Below are 15126 nucleotides of genomic sequence, written 5' to 3'. Positions count from 1 at the left end.
TACCTTTTTTTTTTTTTTTTTTTAGTTGATGATCACCTTTATTTTGTCTATATGTGGGGCTAAGAATTGAACCCAGTGCCTCACACATGCTAGGCAAGTGCTTTACCACTGAGCTACAACTCCAGCCCATAGATTCTACCTCTTCATGAAGAGTAGCAAGATTCTGGAAGAGTGTTCACTTTGGCAGCACGTAAACTAAAACTGGAAAAATATAGAGAACATTAGCATGGTCTCTGCACAAGGATGACACACAAATTTGTGAAGTATTCTTTTATTTATTTATTTTTGGTACTAGGGATTGAACCCAGTGGTGCTTAACCACTGAGCTACATCCCCCACTTTTTGTATTTTATTTGGAGACAGAGTCTCACTCAGTTGATTAGGGCCTCGCTAAATTGCTGAGGTTGACTTTATGATCTTCCTGCCTCAGCCTCCTGAGTCACTGGGATTATAGGTGTGCGCCACTACTCCCAGCTTCCATATTTTAAAAATATTTTTAGTTGTACGTGGACACAATACCTTTATTTTATTTTATTTATTTTTTTAATGTGGTGCTGAGGTTTGAACCCAGTGCCTCTCACATGCTAGGCAAGTGCTCTACCACTGAGCTACAATTCCAGCCCTAAGTGTTCCATAGTTTTTAAAAAGAAAAGTTCTGGAAGAGCATGTGTGACTTGGAAATACTGTGGCTGTTGCTGGAAAAACCAGCTATATATTTCTAGAAATTTTATATGCATATTTCTATGTATATAGGTTATCTCTAATTTACATAGAAGGGATCATATTACATATACATTATGTGGATTGTCACCCCCAAATTCATATGTTAAACCCCCTAATCTCAAATTTGTTGATACTTGAAAGTGGAGCTTTTTAGAGGTAAGTTATGATAGTGGAAATCTGCAAATCAGGAAGAGGGCCTCCATCAGGAACCAAATTAGCCAATACCTTGTTGATTAATGTTTGTTTCAGCTGCCCAGTGTATGGTATTTGTAATTTTATCCTGAACTGAGATAGAAATTGGTACTGAGAATTAGCATGTTATTGTAACAAATACCTAAGACATGTGGAAGTGGCATTGGAACTGGGTAATGCATATAGGCTGTAGAGTTTTTAGGTACATGACAGAATAGATTGATGTTGCTGTGAGGGACTTTGGGTAGAAATGTGGACTTATAGATAATTTGGAGAGGTTCAGAAAAGCAGAGTTATAGAGAAAGCTTCTATCTTAAAGAATACATAAATAATCAAGTACATAATTTTGGTAGAGATACAGTAAGGTTTGATATGGTCTTGGACATAAATGAGGAGTGTATTTTTGGACAATGCAAAAAGTTGATCTTTGTTACAAAGTGGCAAATAGTTTAGCTGAATTATTTGTGATCTATTATAGAAAATAGATCTTGTCAATTATAAAATTAGATATTTATTTATTTATTGGTACTGGGAATTGAACCCAGAGGTGCTTTACCACTGAGCTATATCCCAAGCCCTTTTCATTTTTTATTTTGAGAGAGGGTCTCACTAAGTTGCTTAGGGCCTTGCCATGTTGCTAAGGCTGGATTTGAACTTGTGTTTCTCCTACTGAGTTATTGAGATCACAAGTGTGCTCCATTGTACCTGGCAAAATTGGATATTGAGGTGAAGAGATTTATTAGCAAAGTATTGAAGGAAGTGAATTGTTTTCTTCTGACTGTTTATAGGAATATTTGAAAAGAGAAAAATGAATTGAAAATGGAATTAAGCAAAAAGGAACGAGAACTTAAAAGATTTAGAAAATTTGCAGCCTATCCATATTAAAAAAAATAAGAAAGTGAGTTCATTAGAGAACATCAAGGGTGTGGTAGACTTACCATTTGCTAAGAAGATTATTGTATGTGTGAATCATAGCATTAGTCAGCAACTCATGCAGGAACATGCCAGGTAGAACTGAAAGGGAAAAAGACAGGGTGGAATGAAGGAGTGTTTTTTTGGACTTTTTGGATTTTACAGGACAGGACCATAGAGCTGTTTGGTTGCAAATGTGCCTAATTTTTCAAGACAAGGGAATAATGAGTCAAGTATCCTTAGAGCTGCCTCCATAGTTTCAAAGGGGAGGTTCCATCACCTCCCTATCAACAGACACTATGGTTCTGCCCAAAGCTTTACACCCACCAAAACCTTGGGGTCAGAGCTTTTTGGAGTTGTAGTAGCAGCCCAAACTAAAACTATGCATTTCTACAACTGGAGGGATTTTTTTTTTCATTTAACCTATTTTCATACTTGCAAATCAATGTCAGGCTTGTTTTTTGTAGTACTGGAATTTTGTCTTTTTTAAAAAATTTTTGTTTAATTAATTAATTTAATTAAATTAATTAATTAAATTTATTTATTTATTTTTATGTGGTGCTGAGGATCTAACACACTGCCTCACATATGCTAGCAGTGCTCTACCACTGAACTACAACCCCAGTCCTTGAAATTTTGTCTTTTAATAATGCAAGTAATATGTGACTATCTATGAAAGCTTGAAGTAATGTAGATATATGGAACAAAATGTTAACATCCCCCTTTCCAATTCCCCGCTCACGACCCATTGCAACTCTTGGCTGCTATTACTTGTTCACATTGTGGACCTTCTAGTCACATTTTTATGCACTGATCTTCCTTTATATGTAATCACAGTAAACTGTACTGTAAGTGTAAATTATGCTGTTGTCTTTTCATTGTCAGTAACTTGCATGATGATTCTTGGTTCAATAAAGTAATTATACTCAAAAAAAAAAGTATTTTGTAGGGTTAGGGAAATTTTTTGAGAAAATCAGGAGTGGTTGCTATACTTGTATATCATTTAGGCAAAATAGCTCAACCTGTTAGTGTTAGACATTTAAAAATATTTTTAAATATTTAGACTTAACCTGATTATTTTTAGCTTTCTTTTTTTAAATATTTATTTTTTAGTTGTAGTTGGACACAATGCCTTTATTTTTTAATTTATTAATTTATTATAAAATTTATTTTTTAATTTATTAGGTTCAATTCCCAGTACTGGGAAAAAAAAAAACTGGGTGGCAGTTATTGTCAGTAGATAGTCCACATGTGGGTCCCCATTCCTCACAATGCAGAAAATATTTTGTCTGTGGTTCCATGTTGTAGATATTGCCATGCCTATTTGCTTCATAGTACATGTTATCCTTGGTTTTTCTCTGTTATATTTACAAGTGATTTTTCCCTGGAGTAGCCAAATCAGCATCAGTAGTACAATTGTATTCCCAAAACAAACAAAAAACAAAAACAACAACAATAAAAAACCCAAGATGCATTGTGAATTAGGCTTCCTTGCTTAAAGAGTTTCATCAAAACAGATTACTGGGTGCAGTGGCATATGGCTCTAACCCCAGCAACTCAGGAGGCTGAACAGGAAGATTGCATGTTCAAGCCTACCTTCAGTAACTTAGCAAGACACTATCTCAAAAAATACATACAAGGAGCCAGAGTTGTGGCTCAGAGGCAGAGCACTTACCTAGCACGTGCAAGGCCCTGGGTTCAATCCCTGGCACAAAGTAAAAATAAAAAAAAAAATAAAATAAAGGTATTGTGTCCATCTACAACTAAAAAAATATTTTAAAACATATAAAAATGTCAGCGGATATAGCTCAATGATAAAACACTCCTGGGTTCAATCCCCAGTAACAAAAAACAAAGCAAAAAGTTAGATTCTCCCATTTTACTAAATATATTGTTTTTTAATTTATAAAAAACACCCATCAGGGCTGGGGTTGTGGCTCAGTGGTAGAGTGCTTGCCTAGCACATGTGAGGCACTGGGTTCAATCCTCAGTACCACATAAAAATAAAAAAGATAAAGGTATTGTGTTCATCTACAACTAAAAAATAAAAATAAAGACAATCAAATTAGGTGTTTGAATCTGACACATTGAATATATGCATTACCCTACTCTCATTTGGAAAAAGACTCTGCACCCTATACTAGGAATGTGGTCATGATACTTTGGCGCCTCATTATTCAGAGCCTACAGTACAGCTTGCCTGTGAATGTGAGGGGTTGTAAGGGGGTTGGAGGTGTAGCTTTGTGGTAGAGCATGGGCCTAGCATGTGCAAGGCTCTGGGTTCAATCCCTAGGACCAAAAAAAAAAAAAAAAAAAAAAAAAAAAAAAAAAACAAAAAAGAAAAAATATAGCCAGGAACCCATAAATGGTCAAGATCCAATACCTGCTCTCAGAAGGATTCCCAAAGCCTCACTGCAGATTAGTCTAAGCCAGGCTCCTGATGAATGATGAATAATTTCTATATATTTTTGTTTTTGAAATACTAGGTATTGAATCAGGACTTAGCATATGCTAGCATTCTGCCACTGAGCTACATCCCCAGCCCCATGATGACTAATTTCTGACATTCTTGGTTGTGTGTGTTTACGAGTGTATGTATTTACTCATTTTTCTTATCTTTGTTTTTGAAGTACTTGGGACTGAACCCAGGGAGTCGCACATGCTAGGCAACCACTAATCATTTTTCTTTTTCTTAAAGCTAAAATGGCTCCTTTTTGCGTAGCAGTGAAGAAAAGCTTTTCTTGCTGAAAGTGATAATTTGACTGCCATTCTTCTGACTTCCCTTACCTAGAAATTGATACAATTTCCATATTAAACTGATAAAATTTCTGAATTTGTATATGAGTTAAATGGGTTTATAAAACTTGTATAGCAGGACAAGTTAAGTTGTATATTTCTATTTTTTGTTTTTAAAGTATAATCCTTTCTGGTGACACTAAAAGAGGTCTCCTAGTGTCTAGGAAAATATGGCTGTGTTGGTCTTAGTGATTACTGAGTAATTATGTACCTTCAGTCATTTTCACATTACCCTTTTCATTACCAGTTCTATTCTACTTTTTGCAGAAACTCATTGAAAATATTTTGTAACCTCTAACTGTGGTTGAGCAAATGCTTCATAATGATAATGATATGTTAACAAAAATTGTTAACTTAAGGATCACAAGTTTGAGGCCAGTCTTGGCAATTTAATAAAATCCTATCTCAAAATAAAAAATTATAAAGGGCTGGGGAGCTGGGCACAGTACTATATGCTTATGATTCCAGCAACTTGGGAGGTGGAGGCAGGAGGATGTCAAATTTAAGGCCATCCTGGGCAACTTAGTGAGACCTTGTCTCTTTAATTTAGCTGTACCCCTACACCTTCCAAAACTCAGTTTCTTCATTTGGTAAGTCGGAATAATAGTATCTGCCTCCTGCCAGTGATTTTAAAGATTAAACAAAATAATAAGTTAAACTTCTTGTACCAAGCACATTGAAAGTTCTCAATAAATATTTGTTATAGTAATTAAAAGTATGTGGAAAAGTGCGTATTTTTAAGATTTCTAGTATGTATACTATATTTTACCACATAGTCTTTACATATTTTATGCCAATTTTTTTTGCAAAAAAATGAGGTGTGACCATTATGTGAAGCTTTTTATCACTTAAAAGTCATTTATTACTAACGTGTCTTTGGTGCAAGATTTGGAATGTACATTAATGCAGTGATGATGCTTTCATGCAGTGAAATATAGTAAACCAAGCACAGTGGCACATGCCCGTAATCCCAATTACTTGAGAAGCTGAAACAGGAGATTCACAAATTGGAGATCATCCTGGGCTACCTTAGTGAGACCCTGTCTCAAAAAATTTAAAAAAGGCCTGTAGATATAACTCAATGGTACTGTACACATCTAACCTGCCCAAGGCCCTGGGTTCAATCTCCAGCACTGGAAAAAAAAATATGTGTGTGTGGAGATATATCTACACAAACACACACACAGAGATATATATGGATATACATATATATGTATTTTCTGTGGTACTGGGGATCAAACTGAGTGCTTTGTGCACTCACCTACACCCTCAGCTCAAAACGTCTTTCCAATAATTATTGTCCAATTTTGGTCAAGTCTAATAGTTAATTTTTCTTTCTTCTTATTCACTTCAGTTGCGGCAGTCCCAGTCTTACTGCACGGACACAGAATGTCTTCAGGAATGTACGTACCAAAGGGGCAGGAGGAGGGTTGGCCTTGGGAGCAGAATTAGAGGTTGAATGAATATTGTCAAAAGTTGTTCCAGCAATTTGCTCTTTAAGGAAATGGTTTTCAGTAATGTATTTGCTACTTAAATATTTCATTTTTTAACTTACACATTGATTTTTATCTTCCTCAAAAACAAACCCAACCGGGAGTGGTGGAATATGCCTGTAATCCCAGCAGCTTGGGAGGCTTAGACAGGAGGATCTCGAGTTCAAAGCCAGCCTCAGCAAAAAGCAAGGCACTAAGCAACTCAGTTAGACAGGCTTTAAATAGAATACAAAATAGGGCTGGGGATGTGGCTCAGTGGCTGAGTGCCCCTGAATTCAATCCCTGGTACCCCCACCCACAAAAAAAAAAAAAAACCAGGCTGGGGTTGTGACTCAGTGGCCATGAGGCCCTGGATTCTATCCCTAGGACTGAAAAAACAAAAAACAAACATAACCCTGTCATTGGATAAAGTTATAAAATCACAAATAAGAAAAAAAAGGAGAGACTTTCAGAATACTAAGTTAGCCGGGCACAGTGGGACACACCTGTTATCCCAGCATCTTGGGGGCTACGACAGGAGGATCACAAATTCATGTCTGGCCTCAGCTACTTACTGGAACACCTAGACTGCTAGCTCACATCCTCTACTCTTTTCCTAGCATCTATTTGGCAGGCATGGGAAATTTGAGGGAAGGAAGGAGGCCATTCTTTCCCAGGTTTGGAAGCTTTGGGGGAGTTGATTCTTTTGGCTCTATGTTATCATTCCCAAGAGAGATGGGCAGTAGAGAGGTTTTTCCACATGGCTTTATGGACAAAAGTGATTGTAAGTGAGAATCAAAGCAGGAAGATGGATCTCATATGGTAATTGACAGACTTGGTGACCATTATGTGACACCTTCTTTTTTTAAAAAAATTATTCTTTTTAGTTATACATGACAATAGAATGTATTTTGACATATCATACATACATGGGGTATAACTTCCCATTCTTGTGGTTATACAGGATGTGGAATTACACTAGTAGTATATTCATATATGTAACACAGGAAAATTATGTCCAATTCATTCTACTGTCTTTCCCATTCCCATCCCTCTTCCCTTTCTCCCATTCTCCTCTGTCCAATCCAGTGAACTTTCACTCTCCCCCACCATTGTGAGTCAGGATCTGCATATCAGAGAAAACATTTGGTCTTTAGTTTTCTGGGATTGGCTTCTTTCACTTAGCATGCTATTCTCCATTTCCATCCACTTACTGGCAAATGCCATAATTTCATTCTTATGGCTAAGTAATATTCCATTGTGTATATACACACCACATTTTCTTTATCCATTCATCTGTTGAAGGGCACCTAGGTTGGTTCCCTAGCTTATCTATTGTGAATTGAGCTGCTATGAACATTGATGTGGCCGTATCACTAAAGTATGCTGATTTTAAGTCTTTTGGGTATAAGCCGAAGAGTGGGTAACTGGGTCAAATGGTGGTTCCATTCCAAGTTTTCTGAGGAATCTCCATACTGCTTTCCAGAGTGGTTGTGCCAATTTACAGTCTCACCAGCAATGTATGATTGTACCTTTTCCCCCACATCTTTGCCAAAATTTATTGTTACTTATATTCTTGAAAATTGCCATTCTGGCTGGAGTGAGATGAAATTTCAGTGTACTTTTAATTTGCATTTCTCTAATTGCTAGTGACACATCCCTTTTTGAGGAGACTCAGAAATAAGAATATCTTGAGGGGAACTAATAAAACAGCATTATAGTCTAAGACTGTAAGGAACTGTGACATTCACAGGGTGGTGAAGTGCAGCACAGTTGGATTTCATATACATTTACTGAAATGAGATTACTTTGTGGTTTTTCACTACGATATTATAAATATATCAGTATCTGACCTTAAAAATATTTATTGGTCTGGGGGTATAGCTCAGTGGTAGAGCTCAGGCACTGCAAAAAAAAAAAAAAAAGTTAATAATTTGTTGTGAGGATGCACTAGTATTTAAGTGATTCCCTTTTGTTGGAGTCCTGGGTTACTAATATATTTTTTGCTATTATAAACAATAGCAAATAATTTTAAATTTTTTATTTTTATTTTATTGTACTGGGGATTGAACCCATGAACACTTAACCACTGAGCCACATCCCTAGCCCTTTTTTTATTTTTTATTTTGAGACAGGGTCTCACTCAGTTACTGAGGGACTCACCAAGTTGCTGAGGCTGTCTTTGAACTCGTGATCCTATTGCATCAGACTCCCAAGCTGCTGGGATTACAGGCATTTGCCACCCATGCTCAGCACAAGTATTCTTTTAATGTAGATGCCAGGAAGGAAAAATAGTTATTTCCTCAACTCCTCATAGTTCTTAGCTGGAATACGTATATATGTATAACAGAAAATAGATAAATAAGAGAAAAACATGTTTATTGGTACAGGCAGTACACACGGGGGAGAAACCTCAGTGAAAAGTAGCTCTTAAAGCAATAGCTTAGAAATCTTACTTATATAGCATATTCAACTAGGATCAATAAATTTACAGAAAAATTGACAGGACACTTAATAGAAGGAGGTTTTAGGCTTCCACGAATGGAAAAGCGTGGGAAGGAAAATATAGGACAAAACTTATAGAATAAGGTTTGTTTGAAGATTCCTCTGGTGCTGATAAAGAGTCTAGAATTGGGGCTGGAGTTATGGCTTAGCATAGAGCGCTCGCCTCGCATGTGCAAGGCATTGTGTTCGATCCTCAGCAACATGTAAAAATAAATAAATAAACAAATAAATAAATAAAAGTTAAAAAGAAAGAGTCTAGAATTATCTCCAGCAAATAAATAAATAAACTAATAAATAAATAAAAGTTAAAAAGAAAGAAAGAGTCTAGAAATTATCTCCAGCAAAGAATTTATATCCTGTCCTTTGGCAGAAAATGGTAGGATATACGGAGAGCTTTTCTTTAATTTGCTATTTCTTAATTATCTTGAGTTCAAAAATAATATTTATGTCAAAGAGGAATATTTTAGAGTGACATATTCTGAGGTTTCCTTCACACATTTAAAGGCTTTTGACACATGACCAAATTATTTTTACTCTTGTGTGTGGTGAACCTAGGACCTTGTGTATGCTATGCAAGCACTTTGCCCTGAGCTGTATCTCAAGTCCCTAAATTACATTTATTAATAGGTTAGTTACTTATATTTAATATCTCTGAAGTCAGGCTTTCTTTTATTTTGTATTTGAATCTAAGATAAGATAATAAGGTAGCAATGTAAAGAGACTCCTTACCCCTCATTATTATTTGTGTTGCTTTGTGAATTGGGTGTCCCACCAACTCCTATAAATGCAACAACTAGAGAAGTATGAACTAGTACAGTGCCTAGCATAAAGTAGAATTTTTGTTAGAATATAGACTGTTAGTGCAGCTAGGTAACAATGAAATTGGTGGTCTGCACTAAAGCAGTAGTGATGCACATTTGTGTTAGGGTGGTGGTTCCCCCACTCCATGTTTCTTAGTCTGCTTCTTTAGTAGCATCCATTAATCTAAAATGTGCAGCTCAAATATTTGCCTCAGCAAGGAAGCTAAACCCCGCTTTTCTAAGTTGAAAATAATCTTATGGAACTTCTATAATAAGTGTTTATTGTATGTGCGGTTTTTGTGACTCTTGGATCCAGCCCACCTATAAAACCAAATATATTGTATTCCTGTGGACAAAATGTCATTCCATTACTACAAATAGAAAGGCAGAACTCTTGAGCTTGAATATTCATTTAGCCATATTAGCAAGTTATTTCCTCCCTAAAGTTCCTTTAGCTTTTGAGGAAAATCCTTTCTTGGAGTCATGCTTTTAAATAGTTAGAGCAGTAGGTTCCTCTAATTTCTCCAATGAGCCTATAATTCTCCCCCCACTCTCCCATGATTTGGAGACAGGGTCTTGCTAAGTTGCTTAAGGCTTCAGCCTCCTGAGTTGCTGGGATTACAGGCGTGCACTACTGTGCCCAGCCCTAATTCTTTTTTTTTTTTTTTTTTTTCAATATTTATTTATTTATTATTATTTTAGTTTTTTAGGCGGACACAACATCTTTGTTTGTATGTGGTGCTGAGGATCGAACCCGGGCCGCACGCACGCCAGGCAAGCGCTCTACCACTTGAGCCACATCCCCAGCCCCCCTAATTCTTTTAAAAATATTAAATTTTAAAAAAACTCACAGTGGTCCTGTAAAAATGAGAAACAGATGTTTTCTTATTTTTGCCCAAAATTCTTCAGAGGTTTTCTGTTTAATGCATAATAGAAGCCAAAGTCCTTATTATGACCTATAAGGTCTACATGATCTGACCTCTGATATTCTTTTTTTTTAATATTTTTTTTAGCTGTCAATGGACCTTTTATTTATTTATATGTGGTGCTGAGAATCAAACCCAGTGCCTCCCACATGCTAGGCAAGAGCTCTACCACTGAACTACAACCCTATCTCTGATATTCTTTTTATTTAATACTTTGTTATGTTCCAAATTTACTCTACATCTGAACTCTGGTTCACTTCACTACAATTATATTGGCCTCCATTGCATATCCCATAAGCTCCTGATCAGGAATACTTGCTACTTTTTTCTACCTGGGATGTTCTTTCAAATAGCCTCACAGCTCACTGTCTCAGTGAGACTTCCCTTAGCCGTATAAAATGCCTTTCGATCCCCATACCCCATTCCTCTTTACATTTTTCCATTTAGCACCTATCTCTCACAACTATATATTTTATTTACTTAGGTCAATCCCCATTGTAAGTTCCTCGAGGGCAAAGATAGCTAGAAGTGGGTGGAAACTCTTTTCATCTGTTTTCTGTATTTGTAGCACCAAAGCAGTAATTTTCCTATTTCCCTGTATGCTTTGGTAGTTTCCAAGTCTAAACCATGCCATCTTCTTTCAACATTTCCTTCCTTAATCTGCTATATCTTAAAGTCACCACATTTTGTTGTCATCATGTTTTCCTACCATGGAAAGCAACCATGTGAAGAACATTGCTCTGCCTTTCGCAGAACAACCTTTGAAGACAGTTCAGGGACTGGGAGTGTAGTACAGTGGCAGAGTGAGTGCTTGACATGAGGTGGCACTGGGATTAATCTCCAGCACTAAAATAAATAAATAAAGACATAGTTCATTTTGTCCTTTCTAATAGGATCTGCATTACTGTTTATTGCACTGTGGTTTGTTAATGATCAGAAAATTAGCCTGAGAGTCTTTAATGTTTGTTTATTTTTCATGGTGCTGGGCATCAAACCCAGGGCCTCAGGCATATTAGGCAAGCCTAACTCTACCTTTGAACTATGCCCCCAACCTTCTTTTTCTTTTTTAATAGAACCCTTTAAACAAAGCGGAGGATGGTTTTCATTCAGCCTATCTCCCTAAAATCTACTAAACTGAAACCATGGAATACCCTCACAGAACACAGTTTGAAAATGGTAGAATAGCAGGACAACATTAAGGAACTATGGATATCACCTTTGACTTCTCATTCCTTAAATCCTTTTGGTTTTTTATTTTTAACATCTAAATATTGTTCCCTTCATCTCTACCTTTGCTGGGGATGCTTAATTGTGTCCTCTTCATCTATTGTCTTAGCTCTGCCTATAGAATCTTACTTGGTTTCCTATGTTCCAAATTTAGTTCTCTTACAATAACCATCATCATCTTTCTGAAATTCCAGACCAGAGTCTGACATTCCTGCCATTAAAGCCTTTAGTATCACCCCCATCCCCATCACCTGTAAAGGCAGTTCTAACTTAACATGACATGGGAGACTTTTCACAGTCCAGCTCATCTCCATTACTCCTCACATCTACTCTGTGTGCTCATGACATTCCCAGTAGACAACATGCTTCTGCCTTTGCTCATGTTTCTCCATCTTCTCCTCAACCCATTGCCACCAGTCTTCTGGCTAATGAGCGCCAAATCATCTTTGAGGCCTGTCTCAGATTGCATTATGGTTTTTTGTGATGACTGTATTTCAGATTTTGAACTTGTTCAAGGCTATGGCTTACTTGCATTTGTACCTTTCATACCCTTTGTGGTCACTATAGAGTGTTGCATGTATTTGAGATGGTTTAATTGAATGTGGAATTCATTTGTTTCACATGGTAGCAGTTCCACTGTTAGCAGCTCTAGATGTTGCATGATTCCTTATATTGAGCTAAATTCCACTTTTATTGTGATGTCTAACCACAGTTTTGCTTTTTAAAAACATATATCGAACAAGTTTGCTCCTTCTCTCAAAAGACTGCATTTCAGAGAAAGAGTTGTATGGAGCATTTCAGCTCTATGGTTAACTTAATTTTGGAGTAAATCAGCTTGAAATTTGATAACTGTACTGAGGATAACATGATTATGCAACCAAAAATTATAGGGTTAAATCCTACTGGTACCTGTCCACTTTCAGTGCTGTTCTATTTCTACTTTTCCCACTGGAAACTTTCCTAAGTTTATAGTGAAAAATCCTTCAGAACCTCTCAACTCAGGGAGTCTCCCCCTCGCTCATCTTCGTGATTTCTAACAACTTCATTGTGAATATTCCACTTGGTGTTGTGGTTTTTTTTTTTGTTTGTTTGTTTGGGGTTTTTTTGTTTTTTGGGGGGGCAGCATTAGGGGTTGAATCCAGGGTTGCTTTACCATTTAGCTACCTCCCCAACCCTTTGTATTTTATTTTGAGATATAGTCTCACTATGGCTGGCCTCAAACTTACAGACCTGTCCTAGCCTCTCAAGTCTCTGGCTTTACAGGCATGTACTACTGTACAGAGTCCACTTGGCACCTTATTTGTAAAGCTCTGAGTATCAGTTCTGTTCATTTGCTTGTAACCAAAGACTTCATGCTTAAGCAAAACAGGAAATGCTGTATTTTTTGATTTGGTATCTTACCAGATCTAGAATGAGAAATACTCAAGTCAAATAATTTACAGGGAATTCTTAGGGAAAGATTTTTATCCCCCTTATGATTGTGTGTGTGCATTCACAATTATAAGTGCCAAAAAGTTATTATTCTTTTTTAATAGAACCCTTTAAACAAAGCATAGTGGGCACATAATTTGGCCCATTGAACTCTCTGAACTAATTTTAAAGTAGTAACTCATTATTTGTGTTTATTTGCTGTATATAGTGTTGGAAAGTGTGAGAAGCATACTTTTCCAAACCTGTCTAACCTTGATTTTCCCCTGTTCTGACACTTTATAAAATAGAGCTTGTCATAAAGGATGCAAATAATCACAAAAAACCTATAGTGACCTCATTGGTTCCCTGTTTGTAAATATTTTATGGAGTCTGAATCAGTTTAGATATTAAGTGTTCTTCAATCCCATGATATTTTAGGGTACCTTTTTTGGTGGTGGTGTTGTGAATAAGTTTACATATTTACATATGGTTCAGAAATTAAGAACTTACCTGGTACATGCATGCCTGCAATTTCAGCAACTTGGAAGGCTGAAGTGGAAAGATTGCAGCCTGGGCAACTTAGACCCTGTCTTAAACAAAGAAATAAAAAAAGTCTGGGGATGTAGACAATAGTAGAATTAGTAGTAGAATTAGACATTAGTAGTAGAATGCCTCTTAATTCAATCTCTAATACAAAAAAATAAATAAAATAAAAAGAACTTAATCAGAATACAGTTAAAAGTTGTCTTCCTACTCACATTTTCCATCTCCCCAGGTCATTTGTGTAGGTATTAGCCTGTGCACCTTTCCAAAGTTTTTGTTCATGTACAAGCAAATATAAATACACATATATGTATAAATATATATATTCTCCATCCTGCTTCCTTTTACACACTGTTCTTCACCTGCTATTTTTTCTATCCCCCCAAAAAGCAAATCTTGGCTGGCTATGTCTCAGTGGTAGAGTGTGTCCTTAGTAAGTGCAAGGCCCTGGGTTTTATCCTAATAACCAAAATAAAAATTTTAAAAGGCATATTTCAGAGAGACTTAACATTTTTTGTATCTTCACAGTATCCCATTGTATGGATGTACCATAATTTATTAATCAGGGGCTCTTGATTAATCAGGGCTCTTGAGGTTTGTTTCCAATTTTTTGTTAATAAGCTTGCACACTATGTCAATTCTAGTGCCATTCTTAATTTTGTGGGACTGCTGGAAACGGAAAAACATTAGCTATTATTTTATTTTCTTCTTCTTTTTTTTTTTTTAAGATAGAGTGAGAGAGGGAGGGGGGGGAGAGAGAGAGAATTTTTAATATTTATTTTTTAGTTTTCGGTGGACACAACATCTTTGTTTTGTATGTGGTGCTGAGGATCGAACCCGGGCCGCACGCATGCCAGGAGAGCGCGCTACCACTTGAGCCACATCCCCAGCCCCATTTCTTCTTCTTTTTTAAAAAAAATATTTTTTAGTTGTCAATGGACCTTTATTTTTGTTTGTTTATATGCAGTGCAGAGAATTGAACCCAGTGCTTCATATATACTAGGCAAGCCCTCTATCACTGAGCCACATCCCCAGCCCTATTTTGTATTTTATTTAAAGACAGAGTCTTACTGAGTTGCTTAGTGCCTTGCTTTTGCTGAGGCTGGCTTTGAATTTGGGATCCTTCTGCCTCAGCCTCCTGAGCAGCTGGTATTATAGGCATGCACCACTGTGCCCAGCTCAGTTATTATTTATTGAGATGGGCCTTGAGTTATTGAAGAATTGGAAGGTAATTGGGGATTAGCTCAGAGGGAGAGTATTTGCTTATCATGTGCAAGGCTCCTGGGTTTAATCCCCAGCACTGGGTAGGTAAAAAGGAAATGATCTTATCAAACCTTGGAGGTCACAAAAATGATATCCATTTTAGCCTTTTTGCTTGGGCTGGGGGTGGATTTACTAGGGGTTGAACCCAGGAACGCTATACCATTGAGCTATATCTCCAGGCCTTTATGTTTTTAATTTGAAAACAGGGTCTCACTGTTATTTAAAGTCTTATTTAGTTGCTAAGGCTAATTAATCTCCAACTCGTGTTTCTCCTACCTCAGCCTGTGCAACTCTGGGATTATAGACATGTTCCACCATGTCCTGCCTGGTTTAGGCTCTTAAAAAAAAAAAAAAAAA

The 15126-nt window shown here is 36.7% G+C and overlaps 1 protein-coding gene and 1 non-coding gene across 2 annotated transcripts in view; both read left to right on the top strand.

Annotated features, from left to right (window-relative positions):
• The window catches only part of Smim14 (small integral membrane protein 14), an 81072-nt gene that overhangs the window by 52883 nt on the left and 13063 nt on the right, over window positions 1–15126 (top strand). The window contains exon 3 of the mRNA XM_015482048.2: window positions 5978–6026. Coding sequence (XP_015337534.1) covers window positions 5978–6026 — 49 coding nt within the window. The remainder of the gene's footprint in view (window positions 1–5977; window positions 6027–15126) is intronic.
• LOC125610997 lies at window positions 172–278 on the top strand. Its single transcript, XR_007341111.1, has one exon. It is a non-coding gene; the product is annotated as a U6 spliceosomal RNA (small nuclear RNA).

Source organism: Marmota marmota, unplaced genomic scaffold, assembly GCF_001458135.2.
Source record: "Marmota marmota marmota unplaced genomic scaffold, marMar, whole genome shotgun sequence".
Classification (NCBI taxonomy): Eukaryota; Metazoa; Chordata; class Mammalia; order Rodentia; family Sciuridae; genus Marmota; species Marmota marmota.
This window is presented reverse-complemented; position numbering and strand designations above follow the sequence as displayed.